General features: G+C 40.3%; 1 protein-coding gene across 1 annotated transcript; it reads left to right on the forward strand.

Annotated features, from left to right (window-relative positions):
* Positions 1-13,140: 13,140 nt before the first annotated feature.
* On the forward strand, positions 13,141-15,692 carry LOC149297934 (grpE protein homolog 2, mitochondrial-like). The gene is made up of 5 exons (XM_089488125.1): positions 13,141-13,171; positions 13,721-13,748; positions 14,352-14,508; positions 14,932-15,013; positions 15,361-15,692. Exons 1-5 carry the CDS (start codon positions 13,141-13,143, stop codon positions 15,690-15,692), a joined length of 630 nt encoding a protein of 209 aa, XP_089344251.1.
* The last annotated feature ends 5,833 nt before the right edge of the window (positions 15,693-21,525 follow it).

Genomic DNA, 21,525 nt, shown 5'->3' on the forward strand with positions numbered 1-21,525 from the left:
CAGATAAAAAAAATCTATACAATAGGTACCATGTGTGTAGTGTAAGCATTGAATACTAATCCAAACGTTCCTAGGTGTAATGGTTTTCAGATACGAAAGGTGGCTGGGGATACAGGGATCCCTGTCAAAATTTATGAGATTGCGTAACCAACATATCCAAACACAGCGGAACCGAGGGCAGGCGGATAGGAAGATTCTGCTGAATCCCTCTATTCATTTTAAAAGGCGAGAAAACCATAATTTAAAAGGCATAATCAACTATTGCGTGCATTAAAGTACTGGAGTGTCCGTTTAACAGAATTCACCAAAATTCCAGCTAAATTAACCTAAATTCTGCTGTATCATGTTCTGACACTTTTCTAAAGACCCTCCTATACTCTTGAAAGTCAGCTTTTAAAAGAACTGGTGGTGTGTGGATCATGGATTAAGAAACATTTATCTAAATGTTAAAGGGAAAGACATTTTGTATGAATAGAATTTGTTCGGGGGCAGGGCAGGAATAACACTGATGGCCTTATCACTTTGTCCTCCGCCACCTGCCCTCTCTTACAATGGTTGTCATATAGGACCACCCAGCTATCCACATGGATCAATCCCTATCTGAATGCTACAAACAGGTTAATCTCAACTATATGTCGGCCCTCTTGACACTCATGGACTTCCATGGTTCTTTTTTTGATAACAGAAGAAAGACTGGGATAAGAATTACATGATTTTTGCAATGCCCCCTTTTCCATAAATCTTTCTCGTGTGTATTCAAGCATAAAAGCTTATGACTGAACACACTATATTTATTGTGCGTGACACTTAAACCTCATGTAAGTACATATGTAGGGACAGACTCGCTGTTACACCAGAACCCGTAAAGCTTCTATAAATAAAGCAGGATCATATTTTTAAATATTTTTTTTTTAATGGTCGATTTCAAACTCAATACATATGCAAGATGTTGGGGGTTTTTTTTCACAAAAGTGGGTGTTGAGAGGAAAATCTGCCGATGACTTGTGGTTTTAACTCCTTGACTATACATTATGAAGGTCCAACCCAACTTCTACTGCAGGAAGAGTTTGGTCCTGTGTAATGCATAGTTAAATCAGCAAGATTTCTTCAAAGTCTCCTTACACATTGGTTAATATAGGACCAGCTAAGCACATTTTGCTGAAGGAACTTGCAAGTGTTGGGCCTTCTCAATGAATAGTGATGGTTAAAACCACAACTCCTGCAAACTCTACTGACAACACTCCCTTTAGTGAATAAACCTAGATGTCACATATCACAAGTTCCCTGAGTTGTGGATTCTCCTATGACCCAAAGGGCTCTGTCACCTTTCAGGATATTACTGAAGTGTTAACCAACAGAAACAGACCCTAAATTTTTGGGCAATGTGACCACCTATTCACAGCAGGATTACAGCTATAACTAATAATTTTCTTATCAAGGATGAGCACCAAGTTCCTTGAAATTGGAACCAAAAGGGCCAAATATGTTGTTTGATTTAAGTGGCAGGGATTGGAAAAGGGTTACATGTGTGTTACCATGGCAATGGGCAAGAAACATCTCATGGCCTGTTCCCGCAGATTCTATGGGTACCTCCATGGTTACTGCTCTACAATGTTAGGAAGACTGTTGATACATGATAACATCCCTTGAAATAGTTGGTTTTCTGCCTCTCTGGAAGTGATGTACAGAATGTGAAACATAACGTAGGATCTTCTTTTTTTCAGCAGAACAAAAAGCTCATAAACTAATGGCAGCTCTGTGACTATCAATGAGTAGCTATATGAATATCAATGAGTATTCCATATCCAAATGCAGGGGTTATGTATTTCTTCTAGTACAACTAACCATCTGCAAAAAATGCAATTAAAAATAAATACCCTTTTTCTCTGGCATTGTGGGAATTGGTCATTAAAAAAAAAACTTCAATACATGGGGGAAAAAAATGCTAGCTGTGCCTTTAGTATAAACACACCAAGTGAACCCTATGAGCACGCAAGCTGGATGTAAAAAGCCTTATGATTTAAATGAGATTTAGTGTTGGTAGTTCCAATGCTTTGTTTGCCTGTCGCATGGTGCCTCTGTGTCCTTCATCGCAACATCTGTAACATTCCAGTTCTGTGTGTAATCAGCATATCAAAACGCTCCTGTTCCACTAACAGCAGAGCCACAATAGTCCATGCTGTGCTCTATCAGCAGGACAATGAGGCCAGTTTAGCTTATCCAGATACTAATCTGCAAATAGGATGATGCAGAGTACATCTCTTTATCTTACAGAGCCCATCCTCCACCTATGTTGCAGGGCCAAAGGACAAGCTGAACACAACAGAGATCTCTACACAGGACACGTATGATGCTGTAAGACCCATATCACATCGATGGAGGTCGTGTGTTCCAGCCCAGTTCTGGCTCACATTAGCACCAAAATGCCAAGGAAGTCTACCAATCGACTCAAGCCTGACCTGCTGAGTGAAGCAAGATTTTGAATGATAGATGGTTTTCCCACGATTATTTGGAGTAGCTATAGATGTGTCACTTCAAATAAGCAGTAAATCATAAAAAATATGATTTCTTATACAAATGCATTAATTTTAGATATATTTACACCTACCTGGACTGACATTTGTCTACTTTGTTGAACGTAGGGACATGTTGTCCTGACACAGATGATGAGCTAGCTGGCACTGATCATCATGGGTTTATGGCTTTACTGCAGGCCACTGGCCAAGGAGGAAAGGAAGGGTCCCCCGAAAACAAAGTCTTGGGGATCTGGTTACTGCCGTGGCCTCTACTGACACCAGCACCATACCTCTAGTTTAAAAATAAGACTTTTAACCAATTGAACAGCACCTGTTACTCATGTATCTTCAATCAGCTTTTGAAGACCTCCAATTTTGATACAAATTAAGTGATAACTTAATTGACACTTAATTACACAAACTACTAAATACAACCCTTTTCTTCATATCTTTGATTTTTCACCATAGTACTTTGTAAAGTAAGTTGCCATTTCACTCCTATATAATCAGTTGACTATATCCTCTAACTGTGCGCAAATTCTTAGATGACCTCAGACACCTTGCAAAAAAGGGTTTCACGAACAAAAAAGAAGCAGTGTATTTGAAAGTGGAGGTGGGGGATTCTGCCGAATCCCCCCCAAGCATATGCATATAGTATGCAAATTGCAATTTCCCTTGTACTTAAAAGTGTTATGCTACACACCCATATTGTGAAGAATACACTCGGAAACATTTATATTGGGGTTTACTTAATTACTGGTTGAAACGCTAAAAAAAAACCTCAAAATAAAACTTCCAATCCTGACTTTTCACTTGACAACAATGGACCCTGACATTATATATAGTCTTGTGTTTTATATTACTCTCTGGGGAAAATACACATAACTTTAGGAAATGTAAAGCCTAAATATTATGTTGACATAGCCTTGCGTGGTGTCGTTCAACATCCTGTTATACAGGTGCTGGATTGTATACTATGTTAATGAGAAGCACTTGAAATAACATTTTCAGGTTTCCATTGCTTAATTTCACTGCTCTCCAATTCACAGTTTGATTACAGTTTGAGTATTCTAGAGTAGTGTCAACGTCCACACCTGATTTTATATACATATATTACAGTTTACATGTGAAGTCTGGCACTGTATGCAATGTTTCACATACAATGCCTGCAAATCCCTATTGTTGCCCAGGTAAATAATTGAAACGTACCAATCCAGATTATGTTTTGCTATCAAACATTTAAATTACTGATATTTTGCTAATTAAAAAGAAGAATTTGGACATCCAGGCTAATAAATACAATTTAAAAAGAGCTGTAAATTCACATTTCAAATAACATTTTTCTTGCATCAACTAATGATACAAATAATAATAATAGCTAACACCTTTCTGCTTTTCTTTTTTGTGGTTTTCTAGAGTTGATTCTAGCTTTTTTAGATTTAAGAAAGGAACTAGGGCTGAAACAACTAATCGATAAATTTGATAATAATTGATAATGAAAATCGTTGTGAACGATTTTCATTATCGATTAATCGAATCGATTTTTATCGATTATAAAAATTATAATCCGACCTCAAACAGAGATCGGATTATAACACTAGAATCCAGATCCCCCGCAACGCTGCAGGGGACCTGGATTCCCCTCACTGTCGGCCGGTCTCTCACTTCCGTCTCTCTCCCCCTCCCATACACCCCTCTGACTCCTCCCCCCTCCCATACATCACTCTGCCTCTCTACCCGGCTCCGTTACTGACTTCATAGAAGCCTCAGCGTAAGTGAAGGGCAGTAACGGAGTCTGTCTGTGCGCATCGTTTAGACCCCCACCGGCTGACAGAGGATAATCCTCTCTGTCAGCCGGTGGGGGTCTGCATCGCACAGACAGCCTCCGTTACTCACCTTCACTTACGCTGAGGCTTCTATGTAGCAGCAGTGAAAGTTCCTGTCGGTAACCGAGCCGGGTAGAGAGGCAGAGCGGTGTATGGGAGGGGGGAGGAGTCAGAGGGGGGAGCCACCCTCCCATACACCACTCTGGCTCCTCCCCCTCCCATACGGCACTCTGCCTCTCTACCCGGCTCCCTGGTGTCTTGTGAACCTCCGTGGCTGACAGGAGGCAGAGTGGAGCATGGGAGGGGGGAGGAGGCAGAGTGGAGTATGGGAGGGGGAGGAGGCAAAGTGATGTATGGGAGGGGGAGGAGGCAGAGTGGTGTATGGGAGGGGGGAGGAGGCAGAGTGGCGTATGGGAGGGGGAGGAGCCAGAGTGGTGTATGGGAGGGGGAGGAGGCAGAGTGGTGTATGGGAGGGGGAGGAGCCAGAGTGGAGTATGGGAGGGGGCAAAGTGGTATATGGGAGGGGGAGGAGGCAGAGTGGAGTATGGGAGGGGGAGGAGCCAGAGTGGTGTATGTGAGGAGGAGGAGCCAGAGTGGTGTATGGATGAGTTATAGTGGTGTATGGGGGGTATTATGAATTATAAGGCATATCGATATTAGGCATATCAGGGGGGCATAAAACATATCTGGGGGTAAAAGGTATATCAGGGGGCTCAGTTGCATATCACTGGCATATAAGAGGTATAAGGGATATATGGGGGCAGAGTGGCAAGCTGGGGGTCAGATGTGCATAACCGGGGGCAGTTTGGTAAATAAAAAAAATTTCAACAAGGCTTTTTTCTCATTGTTTTTATTAAATATGAAAAATAGTTAACATATGAATTAATATTTACTAATAACTTTGTATTAAAACCTAGTTTGAGAAACACTGTGTTTGGGTTCTTGTAGCTTTTATTAATATGTCAGTAAAATAAGAAGGTGAATAGAGAGAGGCCATTGTGATAAAGAGATGAAAGTGTAAATTGTACGTTTTTTATTACATTATTTTAAATTAAAAAAAAATTAATATTTTTATCCGATTAATCGATTAATCGAAAAAATAATCGGCCAACTAATCGATTATTAAAATAATCGTTAGTTGCAGCCCTGAAAGGAACTGCAATAAATTAGCTAATGGTGTCACTACTCCCTAATATATACTAAGTTATAGCTGGAGATGTTCTCTATCTTACAGGAAAATTGGTTTGCATATATACATATGTTTTTATAATAATAAATTAACTATCTGGTTTATAACAGAGCTCTAAAAAACACTTTAAATATCTGCAAGGTGGCTCTTTGTTGCCCAAAATGGGGTTAGCAATGGGGTTAGCAAGTTCAACTCAAGGAAAGCCTTAGCCCACGGGATCAACATAAAGATCGAGTAGGTATTTTTTATGAGGGCAGAAATGTATGGAGGAGAAGTGTTATGGAGGGCCTTATGTGTTAGCACAAGGTTTTTTAATTTAATTCTAAAGGTAATAGGGAGTAAGTGGAAGATTTCACATAGTGGGGAAGGAAGATGAGCCTTGCAGCAGCATTTAGGACAGACCGCAGAGGAGAGAGTCAAGACCAACCAGAAGAGTGTTTTAATAGTAAGATGGGAAATCATAAAGTAATGAACCAGAGTTTTTGAGGATTCTTGGGTGAGGAATGGGCGGATGGGAGAGATGTTTTTTAGGTGCAAAATGCAGAATCTGGCTAGGGACTGAATGTAAGGCATGAAGGATAGGTTTGAATCGAGAATGACCCCAAGGCATCAGGCCTGGTTAATAGGAGAGATAGTTTTGTTGTTAATTGTGATAGAGAATTTAGGTATCGGGGTGAAGACGGAAGCAAGGTGCATAATGAGTTCAGTTTACAAAGATTACGTTTCAGGTAGCGTTGTGACATCCATGAAGAAATAGCAGACAACCAGTTGGTAATATTGGACATGAGAGACAAAGAGAGAACAGAAGACAGGTAGATTTGGGTATCATCTGCATATAGATGATACTGAAGGCCAAATGAGTTGTGGTAATCAACAGTATCAAAAGCAGCAGAGAGGTCCAGGAGTATGAGATTAAACTGCATATGAGGGCTATTATGTACCTGCAACCATTTTTTTCTGCTATATTATCAACTAGATACTGTAGCAACCATAGTGAGATGGTGCTACACCACATGTCCTTATATTGACCTTGACACTTTTAGTATAGGTCAGTGTGCCCATCAGACAGCGCCCCTAATTTGACAGAACATGCAGCAAGGTCAATCCGCGGCACAACCCAACAGAACGCTCCACCCATTACCATGGTGACTGCTGTAAATGTATTTCATAATAAGATTGCTCATTATTATGATTTCTATGATGTTGGTTGCACGGTTCAATTTATTTTCCTTACATTTTCCAACCAACACTGATGCATGCTTCCCTTGTAAATGTTGCTTTATTTAGCATAAAGCTAGCATACAAGTGAATTCTTTATATTAATAATAGGAACTAATTACAATGTTATTATGAAACTATAATTTATTCAGGATAAGCGTATAACGCGTTCACGGTTCCATAGCGCTTCTTTACTACTGGCGTAACTAAGCACCCGTCGGAATCCCTAATGCAGCGTGTAACGATGCTGTCGCGGTGCTCGCCGGGAGCTGTAGTTCCACCCCTACTCCCCATTGGCCGCCTTGGGAGTGCTGCCCCGTCAATGAGTTGTAAAACATCGCGCATGCGCGTAACGGCATTAGTGAGGAAAGTGATGATGAACATGGCAGGGTTACGGCTTAGGGCTGCTGCGGACCAGTTTGGGATTTTGCTTACATTTAGTTCCAGGCACGTCAGGTAAGCAATAAGAAAGCCAACATAGGTTCACGCAATACATGTCGCCTTGGAATTGGGTGCAGAGCCCTGTCTATGGCTGCCTTATAAGTATGCGTATTTGCATAGTAAGGGCATGGAAAGCGCAGTATGGAAGCTGATGGAGCGTGGTGTACCTGCTTCATATTTAACACAATGTGTCGGTGCGGGTTATCCAACTCCCCGAAGTGGCCATTGAGCTGTAGCAGACCACCCGTGCTCGTAGTGCGAATACAGGGCGAGAGCCGCATCCCTGTGGCTGGCAGGCAGGCAGGCAGGCGGAGAGGGAGAGTGGGAGTGGGAGTGGGTGGCTAGTGGATCAAGTCATGTGTCGCGTACGTGGGGGGAGGCAAATACTATGCATTATATACAACGTTCGTTTTGTTGTAAAGCAAGTTAAAAGGTCCATTATTTCTTTTAATCGCTTTGTGGCGATGATTGCTGTGAGTGATGATCGTACAGTGTGGCTGGGTAATAAGTGTGGCGTTGGGGCATTTTCTGAGGTGCGTACGATAGGTATATTCGCATCACTTTAATATTTGGGTCCTTCTCTTACAGCAGAGGAAGAGTTGCTGTCTATTGCTTTATAGAGTTTCTGCTCTCTCTCTGTCGCCTAATCTCTCCAGTGCAGGAGTATTTCATTACAGTATCTGTTAACTGGCTTAGAAGATTTTTTTTTTTTCATGAGTTGTTTAGGAAAGCCCTGTTTTTGGCTTTAAGGATTGTCGTGGTGGTCTTTGTATATGCTGAATATTTAGGCAGTTTTGCATGGCCAGGTGTATGTTTTTACACAGTTTATTTAAGATCACTGTGTCCAGGCACACTATTTTGGTGTTTTTGGCACTTGCTTCACCGGATAGTTAGAATGGTAGTTTGAAGTCCCACGCTGGTATACCAAACATCCCCTGTGCCTGATATACATGGTAGATTGGTTCTCTGTCTGTGTACTTAAGTCTACTTCTAGACCTGTATTTTAAAGTGATCTTAAAAATCATAGAGCACGTGGAATGAAAAGTGTGCCCATTTTAACAGAAGAAAGGTCTAGGGCCGTGTAAATTCTTAATCTAAAAATGAAGGCTAGGAACCATCCCATCGGCTACAATAAAAATACTGTTGAGATCTTTATGATGGGTTTCTTAAGTGTGTAAGAAATCTAAGTTGTTTTTTTGGGGGGGTTTTTTTTGAGAACCCTGTTAAATGGCTGTTGCATATTCTTGGGAAGTGGCTTCAGAACAGCCTGAAAGATGCCTGAGTGATTATTTCTTAAGGCATCTAAAGAATTCCCAATGAGTGCGAAGTTCCTCTCTGTTCATCTATGAGCTCATCTTCTTGAGCTGGGCCCTAAAAGGCACATTTTTCTTTGTCACAAAGCCCTTTAGCCAGCCTTAGTATGCTATATACTGCTGAAAGAAGTGTACTGGTTTCTATTGCTGTCTCAAATAAAGCCATAAACCTTCCTTCATCAGTATCTTCCCCAGACACTTTGTCCTAGACTCTGGACAGTAGTAGTTGGGGAGGAACTATGGAAACTGATGACTGTTAGGAGATACTTTTTTGATGGGAATTGTATACCATTTGTACTGGTGTATTTTTGTATATAATGACCTACCACTTTATCTTTTTCATAATTTCCAACATAATGGACATTTAAAGGCAGCTCTGTGGGTGGTGTAATGGTCCAATTTACTTGCGAAATAATCCCAGAATTCCGTAATTGTTTTCTTTATCAGATTTTTGCTCCAGTCGAGTGAAATTGTAATTTACTTTTTAATGCTAATTAGAAAAATTGCCCCAATATGAGCCAAGCTCTTTCTCCATTGTATATGTTGTTAATAGGGGACTTCCGGTCTGTGGCATGTAGTGTGATTCCTGCGGAGAGCCAGTTGTCTCATTGTCCTGGCTGCTGCGTGGCGGTAACATAAATATTTACTGCTACCGGACCCTGACACCCTGGGGATGTGGAAGACCTGTGATCTCGGGGTGTTGTTAAACATTTCCTGTCAAAGGAACGGCTGCATACGCCTCGCATGCTGTCATGTTTAATATAGATATCTATTAGCTGGCTGTCAAATTTTAAGTGGGTTCTTAAAGCGGACTATTTAGTAAAACCAAGTCTTTACTTGCCTGTTGAAGTCGATCAGATGCTTCCTTGGTCTGCTTTAAGTGTTAATCGGGCATTATAGAAAAGCAGACTTCTAGCTTTTGATCAATATGTATCTTGTAGAATTGTAAAAAAACCCTAAATCTCATCAAGTAGGCGGCTTCCCTTATCCCGACCGCCCATTAACACGTATCGGTAACTGGAGGTGGGCTACAAGTTCCATGTCTTGTGGCCGAGGTTCTGGTGTCTTTGGGTTGCAACGAGGTATCGTTACAGGCCTCTTAATTTTGCTGAACTGCCAGAGCTGACTAGTCACACCCAGGCTTGGAGACGGTTTTTGGGTGGAACTGAGTGTAAATGTCGCCTGTGTCTGTCCTAAGGAGCTGATAAGGGGGAATCTGCTGTTAAGCCGGCTGCATAGTTACCATGTTGCTTAAAGCATCTACACGTATGGTATATATCCATGTATTTGAATTGTTGGTTACGGCTTGATCAAATGATACATTGTTCTACGAATAAGCAAAAAAAAACACATAGCTTATGTCTCACCCCAGATTGTTTAATTGCTTAATTTGTTTTAAAACAGACTGTTTTACCCTAAGGAGGCATGAGATGGCAAAGTTAGCACATCGATGGTCCTGTCCTGATCTCCCATTCACATCTCCAAAACCTTACAAAGGTTGGCGGGGGCACATCAACATAGATAATATAACAATCATACATATCCTGGAAATGGGAAGGTACATCGGCGGATTTCCAATAAGGTGGCAGTCTGATACGGATATGTAATTTTTTTTTTTTTTTTTTTTTAAACCTGTGAAGGCATTACATTAGTTTATTAAGTATATCAGGCTGCAGTGTAATGTCATGGGGTATGGGGTTCACACGTTAAACAGTGTTCTTCTAATGGGACCCACAATGCACTGCACACTAAAATCACCCAGAAACAAATAGTTAATTATTATTTGGAAGCCCAGCAGTGCTCCGTATCTCTCCATACAGATAGCAGGAGAGCTTTCTCCTGCTGCTTACTGCTATACAAGAGTTTATGTTCTCTTTGGCGTGATCGTTTTCTTTTTACACTTTGTGTCATGCGTTTTAGTGGAAGTCTGAATTACGGAAGTTATTTTGTGTAAAGCTTCCCATCAGCAGCAGAAATGACCACGAGACTGGTATTACGTCCGATATCCTTCTGGCCATAAGAGCACTTATTAGTAGGTGATGAAACAGGGAATTGTCCCGTGTTAAAAATAGAGTAAAACACGGGGGCGTTCAAGCTTTTCTGGAGGCAGGGCAGAGGACATGAAAGGGTTAACATCCCCCTCCACCCCCCACAAGACCAAGGACTGGCCATCGAAGCCCGGCAGTTCTTGTCTGCTTTGTGACATTTGTTTTACCTGAGCTTCTGGAAGGCCTGCTTTTTTTCTAGAGAGGCACAGCTGCATTTGGGGAGGGAGTTGGGGAGGAGGAATTTGCCCAGCTGAGAATCCATTGTACACAGACTCTCTATCACGTAGCCTAGCTGAAATATTCATGCCACATTTCCTAGGAAAGGAAAAAAAAATGTTGTGGAAAGTAGAGCGGGAGAAGTGAATGCATGCAGACGTAACCTGAGTCGGAATGGTAACCTTTTTCTCAAGGTGTCGCTCTGGGGAATTATAGCTAGAAACTTGTAACAACGGTAATATTATATAGTTTTTCTATCATATAAACCCTCTTTGGAGTAAATGTCGCGTGCCGTAGTCGGTGTAGGCAGTGGCATAATCCAGGAACTAAGAATAGTAAAATAGTTCATATCTGATAAAGATATGTGTGTGATGAGTATCTGTTGTGTAATATTTTTTGGGGGGATTAAAACTACTGTATATTGTTCTGCATGATTGACTTAGTTTATAGGACTCGACGTATACATAGAATTCTTGCGCTACCTTCAAGAGACTTAGGAAGCCATGTTTGCTAAGACACTCCTATTAACGTGTGAATGTTCCACGGCCTGGGGGGAAGTTTTTCACACAGAACATCATTATAATAAAGCATAGATTTCTGTTGAGTATGTTCTCCTAATTAGGCCTTGACCTGTTCTCTGGTTAGACAGTCGACAGTATACTAGCCGCAGTGTGATGGTCTGATTAGTAAAATAAACTACAAAGAGGATAGTGCTGTTAAATTGTGTTAAATACCCTTTTCACTGTTCTCAGAGGTCTCTTTTTTTTCATCAGCATGTCCACTTCTGTGCCCAGTAATGTTTCACGTTGGCAGGTTATTGGCCTTCATGAATGTTTAAACAAAGACCGAGCTGATGAATTGAGGACAAGGAGGGTCAAATTCTCACAAAACACCAGAAATTAAGTAGCCTTTAGAACCTGACTATGGCAATTTAAATCACAACTAGGACCATCTGAGACTGCCCTCCATGACTACAACGATCAAACCAAGGACTAGAAAGGACCATTATGACCAGAAGATAATGCTTCAAGAAAGGATTGTTCTCATTTTAAATACCCTCAGGGAGGCTTTGTGTGCCCTGGAATACACTATAGGCACAATGTATCGTAGGAGCATCTATTTGTCAAGGTTCACGCAGGTGCTGAGGGCAAAAGCCAGATAATATAGCTAGGGCTGCAACAACTAATCGATAATGAAAATCGTTGCCAATGAATTTCATTATCGATTAGTTGAATACATTTTTATCGATTATAAAATGAGGGTTTTTTTCAGAGCAAATGCTCTGGGAAAAAATACTCCTCGTTTTATAATCCGTTTCAGTGTGACTCACAGCAGTTCTTACTTACCAGTCCCTCCCTGCAGTCACTGCTGATTGGCCCCGCCCCTTTCTCCCAGTCCCTCCCTGCAGTCACTCTGAAGATTGGCCCCGCCCAATTCCTATAGTGTCCACATGGCTGTGACACTCATCTGAGTATAAAATTAATATTTGGGTGGCTGAAAGTTAGGGCAGGTGGGGGTTAATTTAGGGGCAGTTATGGTTGGTGCGGTGTTTAGGGTTAATTTAGCAGTTTTGGTTGATGGGGTGTTTAGGGTTAATTTAATGCTGAGGACTGAGGGTTAACTTTAATGCATTTAATAAAGTTAACTTAAGGTGCAGTTAGAGGTAAAGGGGGGCAAACTAAGGGGAATCTAAATCCTGGGGGCAGTGAAGCTTAACCCTGTATTTATGTAGAAAAGTATTGTCAGCGTGCTGTGAACGAGTCTGTAAATCTATGAGGGCACTATGGCATATCTGTGGGGTATAAGGCATATCTGGGGAGGACGGAGTGACATATCTGGGGGTATAAGGTATACTGGGGTATAAGGTATATAAGGCATATGTAGGGAGGGTGGAGTGGCATATCTGGAAGGTAGTGTGGCAAGCCAAGTTGTTTTTTTTCTGCTGTTTGTTTTTTAACATCCAGTTATTTTAAATAAATGAGAAAATTTAATTTTTATTTTTTTTTATCCAATTCATCGGCCAACTAATCTATTATGAAAATAATCGTTAGTTGCAGCCCTAAATAAAGCTATATAATTTACATTTGTCACACTTGTCTTTTTTACATTTTGTATTCAATGCAAGTATGTTGTTAAACATATTTTAAATATTTCTTAATAGCCCCGCTCTAAAAGAATGCATACATATAAAAAAAAAAAAAAAAACAAGGTAGCTACCATAGGCAGAGGTTACATCTCTCCTCGTTTGTGCAACAACTCATGTCACTGATTGGTAGCTTGAAGCAGCCAATTAGAGGCAAAAAAAATTCCCATTGAAATCTATAGGAATGCATTCCACACATGCACATGGGGGGTCTTAATAGACCTCCGCCCATGGTGGAACCAGCTCTACAGCTAACTGGAGGTAAGTATATCGTAATTAAGGAGAAGTCTCGGACGTTTGCAAGGGGGGATGCCATGTAAAATTAAAGGGATCTCCCAGCTGTCATATATAATAAAGTGCATATAATGGCTGGAGTGTCCCTTAAGACACTGATAATACTATAAATTAGACTTGAATTTGGTATAAATTACTTATTGTGTCCCTCATGCAGTGTTACTATGCCTCTAATTATCTGTTTTTTAAAGGGCAAAGGGTTAGCTGGAAAGATTGGTGCTTTCCAAACCTCTGACAAACTAATTGTCTTGGTGCTTCTGGGGTATTTATATTTGAATTGCCTTGTGATCTTTGGTGGTCGTTCTCTTGGGAAATCCAGTGTAATGTCTCAAAATTGATTTGTTACACGTGGTACTATTTCAGTCTTCAGTATGAATTCAATAGGATATAGCGGGCTTTTTAGTTTTTTTTACTCCTCATAAAGAAAAGTCATTCATAGAGTTGAATGTATAAAACACATCAAAACTAGCCAAATAAACTTTTGGAGCCTCTTTTCCCCCTGTTGTGTTGCGCCAGAACTCCGACATATGTTATGTTTCACAAGGTAAAAAAAACCCAGCTACCCACATGTATTAAGAAAAACCAGAACAAATAAAATAGGAACCAAAGTCCTTTGGGAGGGAAGGAAGTGATCTCCACTAAAGGTTGTGGTCGGAAAAGGAATGTGGAAAGGTCATCTGCTTTTAACCTATTGGATATTTCTCAACATGCTATTGACAGAGTAGGAAGTTATTAATACAGAGTATGCAACCTTTTTGACCATTCTGTTTAAAAGATACAATTATTCTTTAAATACGTGCCAGCATAGGGGAGAACTTTATGGTTTTGTCCCCCTTGGAGGGTGTCAACAGAATCACCGCAGTGGACTTGCCTCTTCCTTGTCCTACTTCTCCTTATCTTCCAGGAGACGAGTTTGGCTTCACACTTCTGTGTTATACTCCCTGCATTTCCCTACATATATTATCGCTTTGTTAGGACTGAGTTTTTAGCTTTTAGTTTAAACTGAAAACTAAAAAATAAGTAACATTGGCATTTGTTGTGTTTTGTCACACAGTGTGTGTGTGTGTCAATGTTGCATATGTATAATGTGCAGTCTTTTATTAAGTTTTGTACCAGTTTCTCACCAAAATGTATATTTTTGCTTCAGGAACCCTTTGTGTGCCTTTAGCGCTGCTGCTCAGCAGAGAAATGCCGGTGACCAGACCACCATTGATGAGACTACTGTGGATGAGAGGCAGTCATATGCCATGAGGGCACTGGAGAGGAAAGCACTTAAGCTAGAAGAAGAAGTGATACAATTGAAAGTATGTACATTTCAAGCCTTGGGTAAAATGTTACCCTAAAAGTGAAAAGAGAAAAAAAAACCACGTTTGTGTGTGTGTATACATATATACATAACCTAAATACCAAACAAAAAAAATGACGTAGTAACTCATCAATCCTGTACATGCCTTAAATGCAAGCTGTCTGCGCATTGGACGTATGCCAAGAAATCTAGTTTTTCCACAGAAGTAGGCTTGTGCTTTTTTAAAAGAACGGCCTGTGTCCAGGGGAGGAAAAACGTCTCACTGGTACTGACAAAATACGATGTGGTGGAGATATTGGTTTCCAATATTAGTGAAAACATATCTGGTACAGTAACTTCTTTAGCTCTTTATGATGTGTCCTTGACCACATATTTAGCTTTAGGCAGGAAGGATTGTTTCAATACCTCTGTCATGTTTTAGGAGCAGTACAGAAGAGCCTTGGCTGACTCTGCAAATGTTCGGAAGAGAACACAAAAGTTCGTAGAGGACGCAAAACTATTTGGTGAGTATTTTCAGAATGCATAATAAAGCAACATCCGGTGAATTTGGTGATCTAATCATTGACTTAATCAGTGGTTCTTAATAGGTGTGGGCAGACATAGAAACAGAATGTGAGTGCAGATAAGGCTCACTACTGTCACCTTTTAAACAATGGCATTTATGGTCATTTCTTAAAGGGCCAGCGTGTATTTTTTTTTCCTTTCTAAAAATGTGCATTTGGTTTTAAGCCATATGATAACCTGAGTTACGCAACCATTTTTACTGCGGTAGTCTCACATGATTTGTACAATATGTAGTAAAGGTAGAAGTAATATGTATTGACTATGTGTATGTATGTTTTGTTTCTAGGGATTCAGAGCTTCTGCCGTGACCTGGTGGAGGTCGCAGACCTGGTTGAGCAGGCGGTGGAGCAGGCAGCAGAGGAGGGGCTGAAGGATATGCGTGATGTCCTTTCTCAGGTGGACACCAAGCTGCAGGGTGTCTTCACTAAACATGGACTGCAGAAAATGACCCCAATCGGAAGTGACTATGACCCTTATGATCATGAAGTAGTTTGCCATGTGCCTGCAGAGGGAAGAAAGCTTGGTAGCGTGGCTGCTATAAGACTAGATGGATACAAATTACATGGCCGCACCATTCGCCATGCGCATGTTGGCATAGCGATGGAGACACAAGAGTGACCACAATATTTTATGTTCCCCTGAAAATTTCCCCTTCTATTTATTGTTTTAGTTTTTTTTCTGAGCATTTTGTATCTAGCATGGTACTCTTGAGGAGCCACCACCGGTTAACTATATCACAGAGTGCCTTATCTCATCTTATGTTTGTGCTGAACAACTCGGCAGTCTACAGTGTGATGTCAACGTCCCCCTGGGATTTAGTCAATTATAATGGATTTTTTTTGCTCTAGTAAGAGCACTAATATGAAAATTGTGTGGAAGTTAAAACACTCGTACCCCCTGCTTAAAGACAGTTCTTTATTGGAATAGAATGCTGGCATTCCTTATTGGCATTCTTCTATCGAAAACAGGAAGTATACTGTGGAATGCTGTCCAAGCTTAGAGCTCCTATTGAGTATCATCAAACACTGATGTTTTGCTACAATGGGACTTAAATAGAGCTTTCATTGTAATTGTTCCTGGTTTTAGTAGAGGCAGCCAGGGGCAGATTTAATAAATACAGGTGTTTCATTAATTAACTCCTGTAACTAAAAAATGCATCATTCTGCACACCCAATGAGATTAGAATCTGTGTTAAACATAACAAATCCATAACATACACACCAGAGCAAGATTCCAAGTATTTCACGGTCAGAAAGAATAGAGGGCGGTGTTGTAGATCCTTTTAGATATAGGCTATGGTTACTATTAAGATCACTTTTTTAAAAAAAAGTATAACACAGAATCACCAGGTGCGAATTAGAATGATTCAGTTCGCTATCATCACTATTATTTCACCCTCAGAAGCTTCATGCAGCCCGAACCGGGCAGCAGCACAAAGCAGTGATCAAGAAAAGATGATGCTTGCTTTGGCTGAGCGCCCTTCTTGGAATCCAGTGTATGTTTCAATGTGGACTCCAGCCGATTTGCCTGCTTTCAAAACATCCAAGTTAACTAGTCTATGTATTATTAAATTATACACCTCTGGTGTTAACAAGCATTTATTATGCTATTACGTCAGATCATTCTATAGCGGTATCTATTTGAAAACTTTATTCAATGGAATTTAACCAATATAAAGGGTTGTATACATTTTAGCACGGGATATGATATAAATGTAACTATGGTTTCCTGGGTCTAATGTTATAAAGCACATGTAGAAAATAGTTTGTCGTTTTGTTTTTGTTCTATTCTAATGTCTTCCATGGGTATTTTTTCATGTCTGTAACTGTATGTGTAATGTATGTTCTAGTGATACTATTAATTTATTCCAGTTGTCTTAAATCTATTCAATTACATTAGCAGTACATGTTATTGATATGTAGGATTAATTATTTCGAAAGCCACCTCACACAAAGCAAGTAACTTGGTGAACACTACAGGCACCAGTCCAGGTGCGTACAACAATTTGAAGAGGTGCCACATCGTCTACCTACCTCTGCACGAAACCTATAGTGGCCTTTATTGTGTAGGGCCAGTTGTAAATGTGTGAACACGGTTTGCCGAGTAATGGACTATAAAGCTTGTAGAGTAATTATTTTTTTAGAGGTTTTGACTTGAAATGTAGGTGTTTTGTTTTTTGTTTTTTTTTGGAATTGTCATTTTGTATAGAACCTTGTCCAGCCTTTATGAATTCAGGGGATGCATAGTTTTGGCTTTTGGATTTTTTTTTTCCCCTTCCACCATCAAATAAAAATATTTTTGTAATGTGTATACTTTGAATTATTGTGCGTATGTGTAATATATGATGTATGCTTAATTGATCAAGGCTTCCCTTGGTTCAAATGTATCATTCATTGTAAACTTTTAATTTAGACCTTATACATTTCACATTAAGGAACATTATAAGTTACACATTAAGCATTCAAGGAGTAACTGGAAATTAGAGTGTTTGTTTGATTGCCACGCTATTTCTGTAAGAGCTGTTTTTAAAGAGCGAGAAAGAAAGGGATGTTGCACATTGAGAGAGGGGCATTGAGCCCAACACGTGTGCTTGTGTGCTTTAAAGGGCTGTCTTGGTTTGGTTTTTTTGTGGGGGGGGGAGCAATAGGTATTTCTGAAATCCATTTAAAAAAAAAATTACCACATATCACTGATGCAAGTCTTAGTTGAAGGATGTCCTCCTTTGCTAAAGAAGAGCCGCATTCTGGTCTTCACGCTCGCAACCACAAAACACATAGATCGGTGTAATTTTTAATGTGGGTAAGCAAAGGTCATAAAAAAGGCATGAGAATTGCTTTAGCTACTGCTTCAACCATTGGAAAGCCAAGATAAAAGTGACATTAGTTGGGCAATTGTAATATTTACAAAATGGAACATAGTTTGGGTGGCAGTAGGGGGCACTTACTGGGAAATATGCTGAGTGCGTCAGCTGGGGTGTATATTGAAAGAAATTGTGCTATATTAAGTAATATGAGTCCTTTTCAGCCAATGTTTAGTCATATCTCCTGAAGCCTTTTCACAAGCTTGGGACTGGGCTGCACATTGCAATTTTCTACTTGTGCAGACTGGGGCTGCGCATATCCAGCAGGCATCTACAGAATGCAGGACCAGATCTGCCACTGGAGCAGCAGTACTGGTAAGTATCGCAGTCCACGGGACGTGCCGGATGACCAGTCCAAATGTGAACATCCCTTATGGTACCCCTGTGAAAGGTGAATAGGTGGCTCAACAAATATCATGCATGGTTCTGTAATGCATGTTTTCAATAAACCACCATTTCCAGTGATGTATTTAATGTTGCCCTAGGCCAGGGCAAGGCCAGCATATCTAAGGCATTAAAAGGCCAGTAACAATGTACACAAAGCCACCATTGCTATTTCCTCACGTAAGTAAGACTGTACATGGGTGTCCGGAGGGGAGGATTCCCCCCTGCAGCACTGCGGGGGACCTGGATCCTCCTCTCTGGCAGCTGGTGGATGTCTGTGAAGTGCTGAAGTTTCGGTTTCGGTCTAGAATTTTCATTTCGGTGCATCCCTATATTGGCAGCAGGGGCTAATATTAAAGAATAAAAACTGCCAGTTAAGCTGTTATTTTGAAATCATATTTCAATCTTTACTTCAAAGAGCTAAGTACATATTATGTAGTTAAAAATGCATGTCTAACATATATATAGTGTGTATGTAGCATTTTATAATTGCCCCCACCCCCCTATTTTGGTCCCTGTCCCCCCATCTGTCCCCATAAATATGAAAGCTGGAGACGCCACTGCCCACCAGAAAACCGTTCTTCTGATACAACAAAGGTAGGGAAAGGGAATGAGAATTAGGTAAGGCAGTTAACTCTTTGCATGCCCAATTCAGTTTCTTATTCCACTGAAACTTGTACATGAAACAGTGACCTTATATGCTGAATACACCCCCCAGTGGTACACTGGAGTCAAGCTATCAGACACTTTCAAATCAGTGGTCATGCCATCAGACGCTTTTTCTTTAGATTAGCAAAAGGTGCATTAGACCTGGAAATGTGATAATAATCATATAATGTTACAATTGTTAGTGGATTTTGCCCATACAATTTGCACTGTAACTGAATTGGTCCAACGGAGGATTTTTTTTTAACCCTCTGTAGATTTTTGAAAAATCCCATTTTCTATGAATTGGGCTAATATTTGGGGCCCTATAGCTTTAAATTTCCACAGTAAAAATGCACCATATTCTCAGAAATAATAGAGGGGCATGTGTTTGAGATATATACAGTGTAACTGTATTGGTCCAATGGGGAATTTTTTTTTAACCCCATGTAGAATGTTGAAAAATGGCAGTTGCTGTCTACTGGGCTGATATTTGGGGCGCTATAGCTTTAAATTTCCACAGTAAAAATGCACCATATTCTCAGAAATAATAGAGGGGCATGTGTTTGCGATATCTGCAGTGTAACTGTATTTGTCCAATGGGGGATGTTTTTTCAACCCCCTGTAGAATGTTGAAAAATGACGGTTGCTGTCTACTGGGCTGATATTTGGGGTGCTATAGCTTTAAATTTCCACAGTAAAAATGCACCATATTCTCAGAAATAATAGAGGGTTATGTGTTTGAGATATATACAGTGTAACTGTATTGGTCCAATGGGGGAATTTTTTTTAACCCCATGTAGAATGTTGAAAAATGACGGTTGCTGTGTACTGGGCTGATATTTGGGGCGCTATAGCTTTAAATTTCCACAGTAAAAAATGCACCATATTCTCAGAAATAATAGAGGGGCATGTGTTTGAGATATCTGCAGTGTAACTGTATTGGTCCAATGGGGAATTTTTTTTTAACCCCCTGTAGAATGTTGAAAAATGGCAGTTCCTGTCTACTGGGCTGATATTTGGGGGCGCTATAGCTTTAAATTTCCACAGTAAAAATGCACCATATTCTCAGAAATAATAGAGGGGGTTGTGTTGGAGATATGTGCAGTGTAAATTCCAATGGGGGAATTTTTTTTAACCCCATGTAGAATGTTGAAATATGACATTTATCAAGTACTGCGCTGCTATTTGGGGTGCTATATCTTTAAATTTCAACAGTAAAAATGCACCATATTGTAAGATATTATATAGGGGTGTGTGTGTGAGATATGTGCAGTGTAAATGCGTTGGTCCAATGGTGGAATTTTGTAATATATGCAGAAATGTTATAAAAGGTAATTTGCTAGATATGAGCGGATATTTACCTTTAATTTGTTTAATAAACGTATCTAATTTTGCAGGGAGATATATTTGTGTGAGAACTCTGCAAAATCCACTAAAAATTGTAACATTATATGATTATTATCACATTTCCAGGTCTAATGCACCTTTTGCTAATCTAAAGAAAAAGCGTCTGATGGCATGACCACTGATTTGAAAGTGTCTGATAGCTTGACTCCAGTCAGTGGTACCGTCCCTCATATGCACCCAAATCCTGACCCTGAGTGTGAGCTTTCACAACATTCCGCAGTCCTGAAAATCACCGTGTATGTGAACGGCAGAAACGGTGCTTATAATTTACGTTAGGCGCTGTGATACTGTAACATAACGGTCTGACATAAGCCAAGGCACACAGTGTGATTTACAGCAAAACGTCGAGGTATAATGCAAAACTATTTTCCCTTTTTGATCTGCGCATGCGCACTGGACGACCCCCTGCGGCGCATGCGCAATCCTCTGGCAGCGAACGCCAGAGATGTCTGTATTGTTGTCGGACGCGTTTGTTTCTCCGATGGCGTATGCGTTGTGTTTATTACATACAACAAGTATAAGCGTAACCGAGATACGAATCCCGGCTTCCCTAAAATGACGGACCTCGTTCAGATTCTTAAAACTCTCAGTACGTGATCTCTGGCCGTTTGAGGATTACAGTCCTGTATGAAGCTGATGGTACCCCGTGTACACTGTATGTATGTATGTATGTATGTATGTATGTATGCATGCATGCTCTTAAGCCCAACGCGACGTAGCATTAAAATACATTACTTTATGTCTAGCCCTGATGCCTTCGCAGAGCGCAGTCCACAGGGAGTCTTACACGTGTATAAGTGATGGGCCTGGTTGTCCTTTAGGTTTCCCGCGTTTGTGTATATGTCTTTAGATGTATTTTTACACACTTCTTACTGGCGTAGTGGATCTGAAATGTACGGTGGGAGCAGAGGGACAAAAAAGACTTACCGATACCAATTTCCTTTTTATTTTTTTATTATTATTATTATTATAGATAAGGCTTCTTCCTGGCAGTGTGCATACGGAGCAACTCTGGAGATGCTGTACATATGGAACATAAGACTGAACATAAAGGAATCCAACTCAAGGTAAGAGATGCTTTATTAAGAGAAATGCATCCACTTCACAACTGGCTTGAATGTATCTGTTCTTTTTGAAAGGGCTGCTGTGTGT

Source organism: Sceloporus occidentalis, unplaced genomic scaffold (genome assembly GCF_023333645.1).
Source record: "Sceloporus occidentalis isolate IW3139 unplaced genomic scaffold, rSceOcc1.0.p SCAF_36, whole genome shotgun sequence".
NCBI lineage: Eukaryota > Metazoa > Chordata > Lepidosauria > Squamata > Phrynosomatidae > Sceloporus > Sceloporus occidentalis.

Bases quoted from the DNA above. Each gene is read 5' to 3' on its own strand.
- LOC149297934 (XM_089488125.1), top strand. From the start codon at position 13,141: ATGGTGGAACCAGCTCTACAGCTAACTGGAG. The intron at 14,509-14,931 runs GTATGTACATTT...GTCATGTTTTAG, and splicing joins AAGAAGTGATACAATTGAAA to GAGCAGTACAGAAGAGCCTT. The intron at 15,014-15,360 runs GTGAGTATTTTC...TTTTGTTTCTAG, and splicing joins AGAGGACGCAAAACTATTTG to GGATTCAGAGCTTCTGCCGT.